General features: G+C 40.1%; 1 protein-coding gene across 3 annotated transcripts in view; it reads right to left on the bottom strand.

Moving 5' to 3' along the window:
* The window catches only part of rhbdl1 (rhomboid, veinlet-like 1 (Drosophila)), a 66,304-nt gene that overhangs the window by 6,287 nt on the left and 40,191 nt on the right, over window positions 1-19,826 (bottom strand). For all 3 annotated transcript variants that reach the window (XM_006801055.2, XM_006801057.2, XM_035912187.2), the window contains 2 exons: window positions 3,726-3,826; window positions 848-908 (listed from right to left, as the gene is read on the bottom strand). In XM_006801055.2, the coding sequence (XP_006801118.2) occupies window positions 848-908; window positions 3,726-3,826 (162 nt within the window). The remainder of the gene's footprint in view (window positions 1-847; window positions 909-3,725; window positions 3,827-19,826) is intronic.

The following is a 19,826-nucleotide window of genomic DNA, read 5'->3' on the forward strand; positions in this document are numbered from 1 at the left end:
TATATGAAACTCTGAAAAGTATTCATTATGTTTGAGTGTTTTAATGACAAATCTTTCAGTGATCTATAACTTTAAGTCTATTCAGATTTCCACACACAGATTCTGAAAGAAGAACTTTTTGTTGTCCTTAAGCACAAGACGCCACGTGCATCACTCACTTTGCATCATATAAAGATCAGACCCTAAGTCTGAGCTGGGCTAATGTGACTGCTTAAAGATGATCTGTGTGGGGGATTGTGCTAAAGTGTTTTATCAAAGTCTGCTTCTGCAGACAAAGGTCTCACGAGGATTTAAATGGAACTTTATTCGAAAAAATTGCTTTCAAAATATTATTCGCGTGGTCGTTGGGGCTATTCCAAAGTCTCTTTAGCTGAACAAACACTCAGCACTGATCCTATAAACACAGAGCAAATTATAATTTGGTTTTCACAGCTGCACACACAAATAACTTGTCGCGTTTTATTTTGAAATATCCGTCCCCTGTTTGGAAAACACTGAGGAGAAATATGAAATTCCAGCAGAGACTCGCCGCTCTCTCGGTTCGGGGGCGGCAGGCTTTGGACAGATGGAGGGAACATATTGCTCACTAATGAAAGTCAGAGTGTATCGGCCCTCGTGTGGAGAAAAGGGACAAGTAGTATGACTCAAATGCTACGAAAATAAAGCAGCATGTTCAACCAGGGAGCCTCTCGCTCTGGGCCATTACGGATGTTGATCGGCCTTACGTGTTTTTAACCCCACTCAGAAAATGTATGAGCTATACTGAAGTGTCAGCATGTCTGCTTACATTAAACATATGCGGAAAAAGAGCAGAAATAGAAACGAGAGTAAAATCTAGAAAACTTACTGCAAACTAGCGCCAGGATCATGCGGAGCAGCTTGTATGGACAGCGCATCCCGGCCCAGTTCTGCAACACAGAAGTGTCCTGTCAGCACAAACAACCACAGAATATCTGACCATGTTATAACAGCCCGTCAGGGAACACCTCACTTTCTCTCCTCGGGCCATATTTAGACTATGAAGAAAGACAATCCACATCCACGACAGAGAGAGGCGGCGGCGCTTACACGAGACAGAGGCGCGATTATGCACCTGGCTGCTCTCCACTTACTGGTTCCAATCCAGTAGCACTCTATTAATTAGGACGAAGATAATTTAAGGGAATGGCAAAATGGACCAATAAGTAGCCTTTGTAAATCCCTGCGGGGGGGGGGGGAGAACAATGGCATCCTGTCTTAGAATAACACATTTACTTTCCAGGATGAATAATTGCACCAGTCCCATCCTTTCTCAGGTCCCCAGCTGTTGGGAATATGACCCAGCGCTTCTCTTTTTCTCTCATGGCACAAAAAGAAATGGAGAATACCATGTAAAATTCAGGAGGGGTGTATAAATAAAACCTGCTGTGACCGTAGGTTTAAAACAAGCCAAGAGCAGGAATGCAGGTAAAGTTAAAGTAGTTTTTTTGGAAAAATATAAATGATTAATGTTGAGGAGGGGAGAGGTCAGCACAGCAGAGTGGGAGAGGAGGTCTGAGCTGGGAGTGATGTGATGTTGCTTCTGTCTGATGGGACACAGTTCGCTTTGATGCTTCCACTCTTGTAGGAGGTGAAGAGCAATCTGTAGCCGGAGCACGGCCACTGCATTTTGTCTGTTACAGGTCATGTTATAATATTCAGGGGGCTGAAATGGAGAGAGACAAAACTTAATGTGGCTCCAAGAAGGATTGTAAAGATTTTATCCAGAGCTGTACGTCTTCCAGGCAGTGAGGTACAGAGCCTGAAACCTTCCTGAACCTGAAACTGTCTTGGTTTCTTGAAATTTAAGAAGTCAAGATCGGAAAAGGTTTCAGAATTTCTTAACCCCTCCCCACCAAACTAGACAAAAACTCATCGGTGCAGAACTAAGAGGCGCCTTAAAGGATTTCCCAACAACAAACCGGCATCAAGCGTAACAGACCAAACAAACTGTAAGCTGCTGTGAGCACACAGTTACAGTTACAGAGGCTTTGCTTTGGGCCCGTCAGCACGTTTTAATTTCCATTTCTGCTGGCGTCCTCGCTGCCCACAGTCAACAGCGATTAGTTAAAGCCAGTCGTCAGATGTAACACCGCCTTGAGTTTAGAGGAGCATGAAGAAGCCGCCTTGTGCCAAATACACATAATTGAATGCTGGGAAAAAGAAAGAAGGCTCTCAAAGCAGCACTGTGGGAATTCACTTCCTGTTTCTTCAGCGGACACAAATAAAAACAGTAAAACACTTGCTCACTTGAGAGTTAATAATACAGATGACAAAAAAGAAAAAAGGAAGGGTCTAGTGTCTGAAGTACACCAGCCTTATACAACCTAAAGAATTAACCTTATTTTGTTAATAAGATGATAACAGATAACGAATATTGTGTGCTCGTGTGTACACGTGATCCTGCTGCAGCAGAAAAACTACTGGGTACACTTTATAACCAGTAGTTTTTCCTGATTAATGTCGTAATTTCCTTGTAAATACACGGGATTTAATCTTTTCTCTTTTTAGATATGTTTACCTACAAATACTTAAAGGTGGGTACACTAGCATGAGGAGGTAACAGGTCAATTTTTACAGGAAACAACAAAGTAATCATACTGTAAGTAAATATAACTAGTGTCTAATTAATTTTACATAGTCCATGAGTAATTTTAAGTATTGGATAATTTAGTGGAAAAACAAAGGATGTTTCCTCATCTTAAGTTGTAACACTGTACATTTCGAGGCACAGGACATAATATAGAGTGGCTTAACTTTGCCTAACTTTTAAGGAATTTTACAGTATAGTTACTTACAATATCATTTATTTCTCTCTTCTTTCCAGTCTAAAATTATTACAATTATTCATGTGGTTTGCTAAATTCTTTACACACAACTTAAAATAAATAAAACTATATTTACCTACAAATACTTAGAGGTACACTAGAATAAGTGAGTAACAAGTTGTGTTTTTAGTGAAAACAAGGAAATAATTAGTAATAATAAGTAGTATAAAGGTAATTTGAAGTAGTGTCTGACTTCTGGGTATTTTACAGGAAAGAAGAGAAATAATACTGTAAATAATTTTAAAAGCTGCATAAGTTTGTGGATTTTAAGCATTTCTTAACGTTTCCACTTACAGGTATTTTACAGGAATGCAAACACAAATTATACTGTAAATAATTTTAAGCACATTGTGTCTCCTTTCCTGTAAAATATCTGGAAGTTAGGCAAGGCTGAGCCACTATATTAGAGAGCCCTGAAAAGTACAACGTAAGCTTGGGAAATATTGTTTGCCTTTCCAGTAAATTACCAGGAAATCATGCAGTACTGCAAATCACTTACAGAACAATTTGTGTCTCCATTCCTTAATTACGCACTACTTAAAATTCCTTACATGCAACTTAACTTTACAGTATAATTATTCCTTTGTTTCCTGTAAAAACCAGACTTGTCACCTCCTTATTCTAGTGTACCTACCTTTAAGTAAGTCAAGATAAATATAATTAGAATGTAATTTCAAGTAAAATACGTTGAAATTCCATTTAATTAGAGGAGAATTATAGCCTTGTTCACGGGCTAGCATTTCCTAAAAGTAAAAACAAACAAACAAAACAGTGAAGTCCACGCTGTAGGTCTGTTCTGACATTTTGTCCCTACCAAAAACCGTTTTCAGACATAACAATGGAAGCCACGATGATGATGATGATGATGATTGCAGTTACCATGACGACATTGGCCAGATGCGCTGAGCACAGAGCGTAGACCCCCCCGGAGCCCCCCACCACTGGAGCACGCATGTCGGTGATGGACACTGTCAGCGAGCCTGCACAGACAGAAAGAGAGAAGTATATTAGGAGTAGGTGTGAGAGAGCGCACACGATGCAGACAGAGAGTGCGTTTTGTGTGTTTTAGTGAAAGAGAAACAGACAGCATTTTAGAGCAGAGGGGAGAAAAAAAAAACCAAAGGCAGCGTCAGTTTGCTCATCACGCAGCAGCACAAGTCACCTTCCTCACAGCATTTTTCCAACAGTCTCAGTGTTAAAATCACAACGCTCACAGGGGCTGTGCTACATCAGCCGACCTTCACGTGCCCTTTTATATTAAATCCATGGCCCACTCCTAAATATGTACACACACACACACACTCAGGCAGGTTTGCGTGTAATCTGCTAAAACTGATTACATAAAAACGTAGAGGGCTGAAAAGTAACGTTTCCTAATTGGACTTTCCTTCGGGAGGCTGATGTCTGATCAAAGCAGGGCCTGAAGAACATAGCGAAACCTTGCTGAGGAGGATAATGTCCAATTTGTGTGCTCTAAATGCTTTGTGTTAAATTCATGAGCGACGTCTAATCTGCGACGTGCAGATATGGAAAGAAGCCAAATGGGTCTAAAATGATAGTTTAAACATAAAAAAGAGTGGCACTGACAGAGGGAAGAGCATAATGGCACAACACCGAGTGACTGCACTCTTACGTAACGGTCACAGAATATGTTTTGACTTGTAACAGCAGGTGTAAATGATAAAATTAACAATGGCTGAATGCCATTCGCTGGCTCACGGTCACGCTGCTGTGGCTTAGTGGGACAAAAACGGGATTATTTACACCTGCGCTCTTCCTACTATGACACGTCAAAACGCCTGCTATGAAGAGGCTCATTTACCAACCAGCCGGGATCCAGCAGCAGTTATTTGATGCCTTTTAATTTACTCCTTTGGAGTGGCGCGCTTAAAGCCACTGTGTGCACAGGTGTCTTCAATTACAGTGAACCTCGGGTCAGGTTTGGCAGAGCAGCGTTTAAAAAGATGTGATGTCGTCTGAGTGTACGGCCTTATAACAATTACGGTGATGTAACCTGTCCCATCCTTACAGTTGCATTTCAAGGAGCTGTCACTCATGCCCACCCCGGATCCATGTTTAGAAGGAAGAGCTGTGTGGCAGCTTTAACCTTCACCCTGCCTCATGATCTGTTTAAGTGAGAGCATTTTTCTACAGTCACTCTACGGTCGACTATTAATTAAATGGAGAAAAAGCGGCACTTACATAAAACACGACATGTTCAATTAAATTACATCATTCTCTTGGCCTTTCACTTGCCCTATGAAATAAGGATTTGCACCTACTGAGGCTTTATTTTGGTGCGCAACATGCAACAGTTAAAAAAAATGTAAAGATCTATTCATAACGAGACCAAAGGGTCACTGAAATTACAAACATTTACATCAAGTACGTGTCAGTCAATCAAGCAATTCTGAGATCAGTCAATGTTTCTGTACATGAAAGATGAAGATATAGTCTGTAGCTAATTAGCAGACATATTCTGCACTAATAGAGGTTGTTCTGGCTCGCACCACAACTAGGGAACCTTGCAGCTGCTATTATTGTTACTTTTCAAGTACATGAGAAACTTTGAGTGTTTATGACGTACAGTCACAGGCTAACTTATTAGAAACACCTGTTTAACTGCACATTAACACACAGATATATACAATCAACCAATCACTTAGTAGCAGCTTGTTTAGGCATGTAATAAAGCATGTAGAAATTATACTGAACATGGCGCAGGATGGTCTGAGTAGTTTGGAAACTCCTGATCCACTGGAACTTTCCCAGACAACCATCTCCATAGTTTTCAGAGAATGGGTTGAAAAAGAGAAAATATCCATTGAGCAGCTGTACTCTGTGTGAATATCTAGTTGATACCTTGCTATAACCAAGTTATGCAGCCGAGCATCTTTGAAACTTGAAGCAGATGAGCTACAGCAGCAGGAGACCACAAAGGCTTGCTATTCCTGTCAGCTAAGAACAGGAAACTGTGGCTACCATTCAGATGCTAGAAGACTGGAAACATCATTGCTTGGTCTGATAATTCTGGACTTGCTGAAAGATCTTGTTTTCTGGGGTCAGAATTTGGAGCAAACAGCATGGTCTGAAACATCCCGCCTTGCTTTGCATTGTAATGGTGTTTGAGAAGTAATTTCTTACCAACCTGAAGCAATTGTGTGATGCTTTAATGTCAATATGGAAGAAAATCTGAGCAATGTTTCCAGCACCTTGTTGAATCTGTGCAAGGAAGAATTATGGCAGTTTTGAAGGCAAAAAGGGGGTCCAACGTCATGCTAGCGAGTTGTATCTAACAAAAGGTCCAGTTAGTGTAAGTGAACAGTTATTCTGTTAAATGTAGCACTGGCAGCTGGCATTTAAAAAACAAAGAAACAAACAATAACCTGTAAATACTGGCAAGGCATTAGTCATGTAAACACAGCTCCTAAAATTAGCCTTACAAAAAGCAAAACCCAGAGAATCAAGTGACAGGAAATACGATGAAATAAATCCCACAGTTTGTGTTTAGTCCTGTTCCTTTGTCACCTGTCTCTTTCTTCCTTTCTTCTGTCATCTCTTTCCCCTCACCAGCCGGTGTTGGAAAATGGCTGCCCCTCACTGAGCCTGGCTCTAACAAAGGTCTGAAAACGGGATCCTACCCAAACATCGCCAAGTGTTTGATCAAAGGGGACCATCTTTTCGTTGCTTTTCATCTGCTTCTAATATTGTAGGAGCTTCCCCTTAGAACATAAAATGCGTTGCTGACTGTTGCTCTGACAAGTGAGACACATTTCTCGACACCAGAAAAAGTTGAGCTCATTCTGCATCGCTATACGAGCTCAAACGCTTGTGGGCTGCGTCGCATGTTCACACTGTCCCTAAGGATGCGTTTTGAGAGTCGTGCCTTCAAACAATGTGACAGCGAACTTGACAGCGCAACATTTTGCTATACGAGTTGAATGCCAAGGCGAATAAATGTTTGTTCACAAAAAAAGTAAGAACAAAAGCAGCCAAAACACAACACAAAATCACATTTACAGTGTTACGGTGTTTAAAAGGTATAACCATATAATTGTTGTGAGAAAAAAAGGATTGCTGTGACACTATGAAGTAGGACAGAATTCCAGGCTGGAGAAATCGCTGTGGCGGTTTGCTCGCGAGGACGACGTTAGCCCCTGTTAATTATGCAAATGAGCTGATAAGGGAAGCGGAGAGGGCTGATAAAACAACACAGCTTCTTTTTAATCACAGCTGGGATTTGCTGGAGTTGTGATCTCAGATCTATAATGCATGTTGGAAGATTCACATTCTGTATGTGTGTGTATGCACGCACACTGGGACCGCACAGAGTAAACACGGTCTTAAAGAACGACTTGTCAGCCCGCGGTGCTGGTGATGATCGTGGAAAGACAGATGGTAATCAGAATGTGTTGCTGAGCCATTCATCTCTCTTCGCTCTGACACCTATGGGCTATTTCATGTGGATTTATGGTGCATATGAAGGTTGGTGCTTCAGAAAAAGATTTGAGAAGATTCACAGTGGCCCATTTTTTTGTAGCTCCACCAAATTGCAATTACACAGTGTAGCATACAGTATGTGGTCTCTGATCTCTTCAAAGTAAAGAAAAAAATTGATTTGGAGCAACTTCAGCAGCATCAACTTCTGAGTTCCCCCTTTCCGCTTCTTCTGGGACTTTCCTGCAGTTAATTTATTACTTCCATGCATTAGAGCCGGGTGATATATTGATATGAGAGATATCATCTGGGATTTTAGTTATGCTAATGCAACTGTTGTTAAATATAGTCTTTTATTGGCCTTTGAATTTCAGTTTAGTTAACAGATTCTAATCAGATTCCATGCCTGCCTGCAATTATAGCTGGAAGCATTATATTTTCCAGTTGCTCCGTTATCCATCCCATTTTTTAAGGAATTCTGAGGAAATGTTTTTTGTTTTTTTTAAAAACACATTTGTACCCAATGTCGACTATAGAGTCAGGGATGAGTTGGTTAGATTATAAAGTCTAACAGTCAAGGTCACTGTGACCTCACAAAATACCTCAAGAATTCATACATTTGTTCAAATATTGACACAAATGTTTATTAGATAATGAGGAAAAGTTTACATCTGAAAAGTCAACTTGTCTGTAGTGATGTGTGCTGCTAGGTTGGATATGTGTATGAAGGATCCACATTTTAGAAGCTGTAGCTTGTTTGCAGCCACATCCTGAATTCAAAAGAATGGGTTAAAATAGTTAACTAAAACTAACACAGAGGAACAGTCAGAAAACCACCTCAAACTAAACTGAATTAAAAAAAAAACTTCAAAATTAAACAAAAATAAAATAGTGCTGGTCAGATCTTGTGCACCTCTCAAGCTTACTGCTCATCCTCCGCTAATTCATTGCTAGCAATCTGGTTGACACGCTCTGTTCAACCGACTTTAATACAGGAAAAATCAAATACGCAGGGGCCAGAATTAGTATTCAGTTTGTTGGTCCTGCGAATTATCAGTGCACCTTACTCAAAGACCTTTTCCTCCACATAGTTGTCATTTATAAACTGCTTGCTACAAACCTTAGCATTGCAACTAGCTAGTGGAATCTTCCTTTAAGTGCAGCTAGTTAGCAATGAAGAACCACTTGCTACTTAAGAGGGAGATTACGTGGATAGTGCACATACCCTTTAGACTGTTCTTTAGTTTTAGTTTGGCTATTTTCCAACTACTGACATACTAACGTATGACTATTGGGCAACCAAACAAACCATCATGTATTTGCACAAGATGGCACTGCATATGCTCCAAAAAGTTGAAGTCTAAACACTCTTTTCTTAAATCCAGCTTCACAGACAGTGTTAAATCTGTGACAGTGTCATATAATGTATTTTCTAATGTCTTAAAGTGGTTTCTCAACTTTAAGTTGTATTGCTTTTGAGAAATCACTTTACCTTATAGAAAATATCATTTACATATCCAACAGAAAATATGAATTTGGGTCATATTTCTGTCACCTAACAGATATAAAGTACAATATTCACTCTCTCTTAAAGGGAATTATTGGCCCTTTAACATCTAAGTGCTTAGTTACTTTAGCCAAATATGACTGGTTGCAGTTTACTGCTAGGCTGATATCAGGCCGGTTAGCGTCAGCGCTTTTATGATTTGCATGCAGTAAAACACAAAAGTTAAAAGTAATAAGTTACATCTCCTCATAGTTGTAGGGACTGCAGAGAGGGTATTCACAGTGGGTTCATTACTATCAGCAAAGTCTAATATATGTGACCTCAAAGGATCCAAAATGAATGTCAAAATACAGCTGGGAACAGCTTTATGAGCAGAGAGGTTTGCTGACTTGCTGACTCCAGTACAGATCACCTCATTTGAGGAGACACTCAGGGATGTGACACCACCATCTGCAGGTGAGGAAGAGGAAACAACCTGGGACCTCCGGCTCGGAGGAAGAGCAGAGCCCCACAGGGAGGATACGAACTGCTTTCTCCTCCTGCTCACCCGACTTTGGTGAGAGGCTTCTGAATACAGCATGAATACTGAACAAGCGCATCATGTGGGCTCTTCTGCCTCAGGGGATTTAAGATTTAGGATTCTCGCACTCAGCAGGAGCTGAGACGTGAGGAGTGCGATTACTTCAGCAGTGAGCCGACACTTTCTATCTCAAGCACATGATATTTATTGGCGCTGTCATCATCATCAACATCCTCAAATCTTTTTGTGAGCTTGCAACATCCTCAAGTCAACTGCAATGTAGACAGTAAAAATGATGCATTTTATAGAGTGTATAGGTCAACTACACACTCGGGGCTATACTCTGTCTGCTGCAGTAAAGTCAATGCTGCTCACAGAACTGAGCCTCTCTGTCAAACCATACATGGATACTCCAGGCTGCCCTTAAGCAGTGGGTCAAATTGGGATTTCCAGTCTCTATGGGACAAGTGGTGGTAAGGTGATCGCAGGCCAGAGTTTGACAGTGCCCGAGGCTGTGCTGCTGTGTAGCCAGTAAAATACAGGCTGTGCCTGAGTACAGTAAATGTTCTAACCTTGAAAAATACGGCGAAACATGACACGAGGCTCTTCAGTGTCTGCAGCTATGTGGCCAACTATCAACCGTGGCTACTTCAACTACTTATTTTATAGCTAAAGCACTTAAGGAGAACATTTTATTAAATGGATGCTTAAAAGGCAGGTTAATGGTTGTAGATAGTTTGGGTTAAAACTAAGATAGTGAGGGTTCAAGAGGGAACAGCACGATAAATTTAGCAAATGCTTTCTGAAAAAAAAAAACGAGTTTTTGACTGTTTTCTTTTTTTCAGATAGTCTGCTTTAACTGATTTTTTTTCATCACCTATGAAGTGGAACAAGATGATTAGCATATACAACCTATGCTTGCCTGGGCAGCTGATAGTGGAAGCATTTTACAGTCCTGTGAAAAAGAACGGACTTTATACACTCCTGTTAATACCCAAATGCACCCTTACTGTTTCAACAGAAATTAAGAGGGTAATTCAGAGGGTTGTACCCAGGTAATCCTAATCATATACATTTGAATAACTGATCATCAGTAAGTGTAAGCACCTCTATAAAAGCAAACGCTTTGGCAGTTTGCTGGTCTGCAGCTTTAATACTACAATTTTGCCAGGAGTGGACGTCCCAGTAAACTCAGTGCAATGCTCAGAGAAACTGCAAAAATCTTTCGAGACTCTGCATGTGTTATTTAGCATGTGAAATGTTAAAGTTTATAAAAGTACAATTCGAAAAAGAAGTCAGGCGTGTTTAGAAAGGGTTTTGCAAAGTTGCATCTGAACAAACCACAAGACTCCCGGAAGAACATCCGTCATAGCATATCAGCACAAACACAGCATATAATCTGACAATCACGGTGGTGGAGGGGTGATGATTTGGGTTCGTTTTTCCTTGGATTCACTGACTTGAGCATGAACTCCAAAGTATTCCAGAGTCAAATGCGATCCTGAGATTGGAGATGCAACAGGACAATGATCTCAAGCATAGCAGCAAAACTACAACAGTATGACTGAAAAAGAAAGAAATCAGAGGGTTGCAATGATCCAGTCAAAATCTAGATCTTAACCTGACTGAAATGATGTGGTGGGACTTTGACGCACTCAAAATAACTGATATGTTGTGTTTAGTTTCAACACAACTAGTGAAAAGCAAACACAGCACATCAGCACATTGTAAAGAAGAGTGGGTCAAAATTCCTCCACAACAATGTGAGAGACTGACAAAGTGATGCAGAAAACAGTTTCCTCAAGTTGTTGCTAAAGGTGGTTCTGAATTATGAGGTGCACTCTCTTTTTCACATAACTGTAACTATTCATCCAGCAAATACTAAAGACTCGATATTCCTAAAACCCAACAAATGTCCAGTATTGTATTTTCTTTTCATCTTTGTTTGGATTTCATCAACTCTTGAGGGGAATATCTGGTTTTTCAACTGCTTTAAACTCCATGTTTACCAGATAATCACTCTGGGTGTTATAGCTGTTGGGTCAGGTACATTACAGTCAGGCTTTAGCATTTTTTCCACTGGAAACTGTATCGATGAGAGTGGACCAGACCAGCAACGCTTCAGGCCATGGGACCAAAATAATGAGCTAAAAGACTCTAAAGCCCCGAGGAGAAGCGCGATTGGTGATTTATCTGTGGGTGTTTCAGTATGTGTCACAACTGGCACTTTAAGGTTGGTCATCTGAGTCATTGGTAATACAAAAATATTGACTACTGCAGATTAAAAAAATAAAACAAAACAAAAAGAAAAAAAAAGAAAAACAGATGCCGCATTAAAGATTCCATTCAGGAATGTAAAGTACGGCTGAAAACATTAATATGGATTGAGATGCATTTCTAGGTTGGTCAGCCAATAAATTACTCAGGAGAGGACAATTAAAGGATAATGAGTGTTTATTTATTCAGGTGGTTGAGTCAGTAAAGAGAAATCGGTTTCTATTCGCTGTTTCAGTCTGCCGGTTTAAGTTCAAAAGAAAGATGACCTGAAATATACTTTCAATACATTTCACTGTGAGACATTAAAGAATTTGAGAGAAACTGTTAACTTGATAAAAAGGTTCAATTACTTAAAATGGAAAGAAGCTTCCACTTAAACTATCAGGCAGGAAAACACCTCCTCACTGATACTGTTAGACTGTTAGCTTTTAGGTTTGCTCTATGTGTACACAATCACCTCAGACATTAAATCTTGTGGCTCTACACAGAGATGTGCTGTAGTCAGCATCTCTGCATCACAGGGCTGCCTGTGTTGGCTAATAAACTGAAAAAATGCCAGATCAGATTTATTTACTAAGCACAAATAAGAAGAGGGGTAGATTGATGGAAAGAATGAGTGCATGAGGAATGGTGACACAGTCAGGCTGCAATCATGCAATCAGATCTGCAGGTTCTACCTCAGTGTGCTGCCATTTAAATTTTCTGCTGTCCATTTAGAAGAGTTCCTGTTAAACAAGCTAATCACGATGCTGCTGCTTGTACCTGCTGTTTTAATAGGAATCAGATTAAGTAACAAATACATAGGAGCGCACTGTTTGTGAAATTTGCGTGGATTATTTTGTTTAGCCGGGTTTCTTTGGGTTAAAAAATTTATTGCGTAAATATGAATGCAATTCTAAACAAAAAACACCAACATACATAGGCAAAGCTGCACATATGGTGATGGTGTCAGATCTTTTAGGATGACATTATTTCACACCATACTGAATGAACTCATGTAAAGGTTTAAAACTGCCAAAAATGTCATGTCTGTAATTAATATGCACAGCCCTCAAATAATAATGTTCAAAATCTAGTATAGTAAAAAGAAAGTACATAAATTCTAATCTTTGCATGTCTTAAAATGGGTTTAATATAACATCACATGACCAACAACACGTGACATATCATACCATCATTATTTATTAAACAACAGTTAAGCATCACCTTAACTGATAATCATCAAGTGTGAGCACTTCTATAAAAGCAGCATGTTTAGCAGTTTGCTGCTTTGGAGCATTCAGGTTTGTGTTAACACAATGCCAAGGATGAAAGACAGTGATTTCAGAGAAGTAATTGTTGCTGCCCAGTAGTCTTGGAAGGGTTACAAGGCCATTGGCGAACAATTCGAAGCCCATCATTCTAGAGTGAGACAGATTATGTACAAGTGGAAACCATTCAAGACAGTTGCTAGTCTTCCCAGGAGTGGAAATCCTAGCAAATTCATTCAAAGGTCAGACGGTGCAATGTTCAGCTCTTCTCTAAAAAGAACATGGCAGCATTGCTCAGGTTTGCAAAGCTGCATCTAAACAAATTTCAGAAGTGTTTCCTTTGGGCAGACGAGACCAAAGTGCAGCTATTTGGTCATAATGCACAGATCCACAGCATATTGGACCAAACGCCTCATTCCAAATGTCAGGGGCTTCTTTTCAGCCATAGGCACCTTATATTCATTGAGTCAATCATGAACTTGTCTGTATACCAAAGTATTCTAGTGTCAAATGTGAGGTTGAAACTGGGCTCAATGATCAATGAATCAATGGCCAAATGGAAATGGCGTAGTCAGAATTCTCTGGCAGGACTTTAAGAGAGCTGTGCATAAACAAATGCTTGCAAACATCAACGAACTGAAGCAATGATGCAAAGAACAGCGGGCCAAAATGCCTTCAAAATGATGCGAGAGACTGATAAAAAATCATGCAGAAAATAAATAGTGTTCAAGTTAGTGCTCCTAAAGGTGCTTCTACAGGCTACTGAATCATGATACAGTGGTGTCAAAAAGTGTTTGTCCCCTTGCTGTTTCCCTACTGTTTTGGATATTTGTCACACTTATATGTTTCAGATCATCAAACAGATGTTAATATTGGACAAAGATAAACTGAGTAAATACAAAATGCAGTTTTTAAAATGATGATTTCATTGATTAAGGGAGAAAGTTATCCAAACCTACCTGGTCCTGTGAAAAATTAATTGCCCCTTTTGTTAAATCATGAACTGTGCTTAACCACAATTACTGCAATCACTAAACACACCCAGGTCTGATTACTGGCAGACCTGTTGAAATCACTTGAATATAACCTGTCTGACAAAGCGAAGCAGGCTAAAAGAGCTCAAAAAGCAATACAACATGTCACGATCTACAGAAAACACCTAAGAAACAAAGTCACTGACATCTATCAGCCTGGAAAGGGTTACAATGCCATTTCTTAAGGCTTTGGGACTCCAGTAAACCACAGTGAGACCACCATTATACCCAAATGGAAGAAACTTGGAACAGTGGTTAACCTTCCCACGAGTGGCTGGCTGACCAAAATTACTCCAAGAGTACTTTGACAACTCATCCAGGAGGTCACAAAAGACCAGAGAACGACATCTAAAGAATTGCAGACCTCCTTTACATCAGTTAAGGTCAGAGTTCACGATTCAACAATAAGAAAGAGACTGAGCAAAAATGGCATCCATAGAGAGATCAAGGACAAAACCTATGCTGCCCAAAAGGAACACAAAGGCTCTTCTCACATATGCCAAAAAACATCTTCATGATCCCCAAGACATCTGGGAAAATATTCTTTGGACTGATGAGACAAAAAGTTAAACCTTTTTTAAGGTTTGAGTCCCGTTACATCTGACGTAAAACTAACACAGGAATGTCATACCAAGAGTAAAATATGACAGTGGTACTGTGATGGCCTGGGGCTGTTTGCTGCCTCAGGACCTGGAAGACGTGCTGTGGTGAACGCAACCATGAATTCTGCTGTCTATCAAAACATCCTGAAGGAGAATATCAGCCTATCTGTTCTGTCAGTGTCATCCAGCTGAAGGTCACTTGGGTTCTGCAGCAGGACAATGATCCAAAACACACCAGCAAGTCCACGTCTGAATGCCCTAAGAAAACTAAAATAAAGACTTTGGAGTGGCCTAGCCAATGTCGTGACCTGAATCTGATTGAGATGCTGCGGCATGACCTTAAAAAGGCTGTTCATGCTTGAAAACCCTCCAATGTAGTTGAATTACAACATTTCTGCAAAGTTGAATGGGCCAAAATTCCTCCACAGCGCTGTAAAAGACTCCTTGCCGCAAACATTATCGCAAACGCTTGAGTGAAGTTGTTGCTGCTAAGGGTGGCCCAGCCAGTTATTAGGTTTAGGGGGCAATCACTTTTTCACCCAGGGCGCGATTTTTCTCCCCTTAATAATAAACACTTTCATTTAGAAACTGTTTTTGTTTTCACTAGTGATATCTTTGTCTAATTTTTACATTTACTTGATCATCTAAAACATTTAAGTCTGAAAACATTAAAAAAAAAAAAGAAATCAGGAAGTAGCCAAACACTTTTTCACATAACTCTATACCTAGTGTTCCACGCTGCTTCTGCATTTACAATTAAATCAGAAGTTGTTGCTTATCTGAGGCTGTATTTACCTGCCTTTAAAAACAAGTTTGAAACAGATGATATGTAATGTGCTGATATATAAAAACTGTAAAACCTGAGAGAGGTTGTAACTTCATACTGATCTGTGTAAGGGCCGAAAAAGAAATTACTTTGTAATCATTTTAGAATGAACTGATCACTTCATCTATTACTGGTGAGAAAATATTGACCAATACGTCAGCATATGCATCAAGGCTCAATTCTATAGCCAACAGCCCAATATGCACTTTAAAAATATATAAAAATACTAATTAATCATGAACTCATTTAATAAGTAAAGATGCTTTCAGCATAAAAAAACAAAAGCAACATCCTCATTAATGAAAAGATTTTAACAGAGATTACAACAAAGTATAAATTCTATAAATAGCTGTGCAATGGATCTGTAGTAACAGCTCAACTGATTAACTATGCATTAGCTTTATCCATAATGCACAGGACATAATATCTGATTCACTTTGATTGTAAGACGTCTTTCTATAGGTCTGATACACGAGCACAGAGTTTGATAGTGGCTGGACTAAAAATAAGTAAATGTCTGGGTGACTAAGCTAGAGGCAGGCTGTATGTCACATGGCCTTTTGTCTACTTTACAGTCTGAAAAGCTCATAGCTTCAAATGCCATCTGCCATAGTTGCGACCATTTCTGAGCCTCATTTCAACTATAATAGTGCTGTCAGGCTGGTGGAGCTCCATTAAAGATATTTCCACCCGAGGAAGGAGATGGACACTTCTGTGTCATCCACACAAAAAAGAGATAAGCGAAATATCACCTATGCCGCCAATACGCTCCTTGAAGTCGAGCAGCGTGGCTTGCAATCAGTCCTCATCCAATCTAACATCTTCATCCATCTTTGCGTGCCCTGGTGAAACGTGGGCGTGAAAGGATGAAAACCCTAAGATGATGTGCACGTAGAGACAGAGTCTGCAAAGTTTTTTTTTTTTTTTAACTTATCTGCAGTGTCAAGCTGTGGCGGAGCAGCCACGCTGTCAGTTTCCTCAAAGTGACAAAACACTACACACCTGCGCTCCTGCACGGCAGTCAAAGCAGATCTTTAGAGGAACAACTTCAGTAACAGAAACACGGATCCAAAGTTAAAACAGAACATAAATCGGGATGGCTCCTGTCAACATGTACAAAAGCCAGAATCCAGCGCTGCTGACGCCACGCTCAGGCCTGCAGGAACAGAAACGATTCATCAGCCTCACCGTGAGATAACAGGGTCAGTGTGAAAGCACTCTGTGCCACGGTTTCCTCAGAGAATTTGCATTTCTCTACCCTGTCCAAAATTTACACATGGGGAAAAAAAATATACACGATAATATATGAGACCAGGGGGCATTGAGAAAAATCAATAGCATCCACTCGAAACGTCCTCAGAGCTGCTGAGAGGAAACAGCTCAGCACAGCAGTGCACCAACAGTCAGGGTAAAGTACAATTAAATCTGATCTGGGAGAGTGTGTGGGCATATGAGAATGCTTGAAATGGAAGAAACAGATACACAATGTTCAGAAATGAACAGAGCGAACAAACAAATGCTCAGACTATAAGAATAGCTGAAAAAAAATGCTGCTTGCTCAATTATAAATCAAATCTACTTTTCAAATAAAGATCACAATAGCTGACCTTGGTGGGAAATTACTTAAATTCTTCCAACATCCCAGAGCAAAAAAAAAAAAAAAAACAGAAAAGAGAGAAAAAAAAGCATAAAATCACTTCCAGTGCTCAAGGATATTACACCACAGTGATGGCTACAGGGAGCGTGATGTGCTGCTTCATCGGAAAAACCTTGAAACTAACCACTGAAGTAAAGGGAATACAGAGCGAGCGGAGAAACGGCTTCCTCTGTGCCTGACAAATGCTGCTTTCACACAAGAGATGCACACGGACAGCTATGAACACAGGCAGCTCGCTCCATACAAATGGGCTAAACTAATTGAGGCTGCGTTACAGTAAAAATATTCACCACCCTTCACGTGTTTATCAGTGGGGCTGGAGGAAGTGAGCTTGGTGTCACCTAGGAAGAGTTCACTATGGGGTGGAATTCAGGGACTGGGAATTACCATAATCACACTGGCGGTCTCTGCACAGCTCCAAGGTCACCCTGCTTCCTCAGTCTCAGCAGCAGCGGGGGGAGTATATCAGAAACGTAGGACCGGGCTCTTCATTCGCACCAGTGTACACACACACACACACACACACACACACACACACACACACACACACACACACACACTGCAGCTTTGCCAAGGTTAACTATAAAGACAGAAATCTCACCTTGCATACTACACACACTGCAACAATGCATTGTCACAGTAACACAACTTCTCAGAGAGGCAAATCTGTGATGCTGTTAAATATCTCTACACCAGTGAGTCAGAGCCAAAGCCAGAGTCAGACAACGAGTCACATCCCTCCGGCAATAAGGGTGATTAATTCGGCCCTTTGCTCTGTAATGCTTCCTCTGTCCTGTCCCGGCCCATCTTGTCTTTTTATCTGCTCCCCCTGCTCATTAAACGTACTCGGCTGCAGATGCTGCTGATGCAGTGTGACGTCGGCGTGGCAGCTATTTACTATTTTAACCCTGAATCCCACAGTCGGTTTGTCTGTACTGAAGTCCATCGACTGAGTGAATCCATCTTTTACATACATTTGAGTGCTGCATTCGATGTGTAACCCTGCATGTCAAACCCCAAAGGAAGTAGGATCCATAATCTGTTTAAAATAACATTTCATGTCATTGCTTCTTGGACATCTGCACTGGAATATACAAACAGTGAGTTTCATTTACAGTTTAACTAAAGGCCATCTGAAAATAGATAAACTTAACGCTCAGGAAACGCTAGCAAATAAGCTTAAATTACACTTACACTCTCCAATCATATTATTTTTAAATAGTAAAGTAAAATACAGTCAAATTGCTTGTGGTGTAGCACCACATATTTATCAGAGATGAAGAACGAGCTGAAACAAATACACTGGAAATGTTGAAGTAATAAAGCTCTAGTTTTGATTGTAAGAATATTTTCAATGACAAAATTAAATATCCTTATTTAATTTTAACCCTGAAATACAATATTAGGCCTTCGGAGGCATCCATAACTCTTAGTTTGTGTGCCTGAGCTAAACATCAAACATCAGCAAAGTGGATGATAGACAAAGCCACTCTTGGCCATGCACCAAGGCCCTGTATTCACTGGCAGCAGATATAATCAATTTACCCTGCCTTAATATGTGCAGCATGCTTTCATAAAGCATCAATCAGATTGTGAATGTGAACACAGTACTATAACAGGTGGAAAAAAAAGTCAGAAGACCTTCAGTCATTTGGAGACGGAACGGGCTTTTATTACCTTGAGCAAACGCAGAAACAATCATTAGACTAAATTAGGGCCGACAATAGAGCGCGTTTCATGGCTGCGGAAGAAATCTGACACTCCTGCAGTCCTGCCCAATTTCAGAGCTACATTAATCAACTGCTGAAGGATTAAACATTACATGTAACCTGGTGTGATGCTTTTTAAGTAATGACAACATTAACTAGCTTGCAACAATGAGGTTATACTAACATGCAGCCATTTATCACATTTCCATTACTATTTCCCATCAGGCCACATGTCTCTCAATAAGTGGGGTGAGCATGGACCTTTTTCTCATGGTCTGGCCAGCAAATTCAAAGGTTCCGGTTCTCTCTCATATACTGCTGCTAAATATGGAGCTATTTTGCAAACACTCAAGCATTTTACATTCAAATATTTACTATATTTACTTTCTAAAATCATATCCCTCCGAATTCAAGTGCATAATGCCAACTAGGGTGGCTGTAACTTTGATAAAGGAGCTTTTGAGTCAGTGAAGCTCACTTATGGCAGCGATACCGAGGTGAGTTATGCTGAACCTTTCTGTAAGTGCTGCTGTTAGACTCTGTTAGCTGCTGTTAGGCGACGTTAATCAAATGGTCTTTAAAGTGGAGCTAACACTGGGGGGTGGGGGTAATGTCTAATCTGCTGACAATAACTACCTGTTACATAATTGGGAATAAGCATGTGCAGGAGAGAGAGCAGTGGTGGGGAAGGACAAAAACATAATCAGTAACACATGACAAAAATATAGATGTACAAATGTTAAATGGTCATATTCAGTCTGAATGATCTCATTGTGATCTTTAAATGAAAAGTAGCTTAAAAAGACAGACCACATGGTCAATCTCAAGAGGCAATTATGGAATTGCAATGTCCATCTCGACCAGTGTAGTCACGTGGCAACATGGGGCCCACTCCTATGTATTTTTAATGGGTTAATTCTAAGTTTATGAGACACCACTGTATGTTTATGAGTGCAACATTTTTTTTCCTATTACATAACTTAAAGAAATTACTTACTAGTGCCTTTAAGTCAAAAGATGACCAATATGTCTAAACATTTGACAGAAATGTACTGTGAAAATAACGATCTCTCATTGTCTTTACCATCTAACTGAATAGGTTTAGGTGACTTTTAGTTGGCCAAAATATAATAAAAAAAGTAGTGTTTAGTGTCTAAAGTA

This window comes from Neolamprologus brichardi, chromosome 8, assembly GCF_056152115.1.
Source record: "Neolamprologus brichardi isolate AB-2024 chromosome 8, ASM5615211v1, whole genome shotgun sequence".
NCBI classification, from domain to species: Eukaryota; Metazoa; Chordata; class Actinopteri; order Cichliformes; family Cichlidae; genus Neolamprologus; species Neolamprologus brichardi.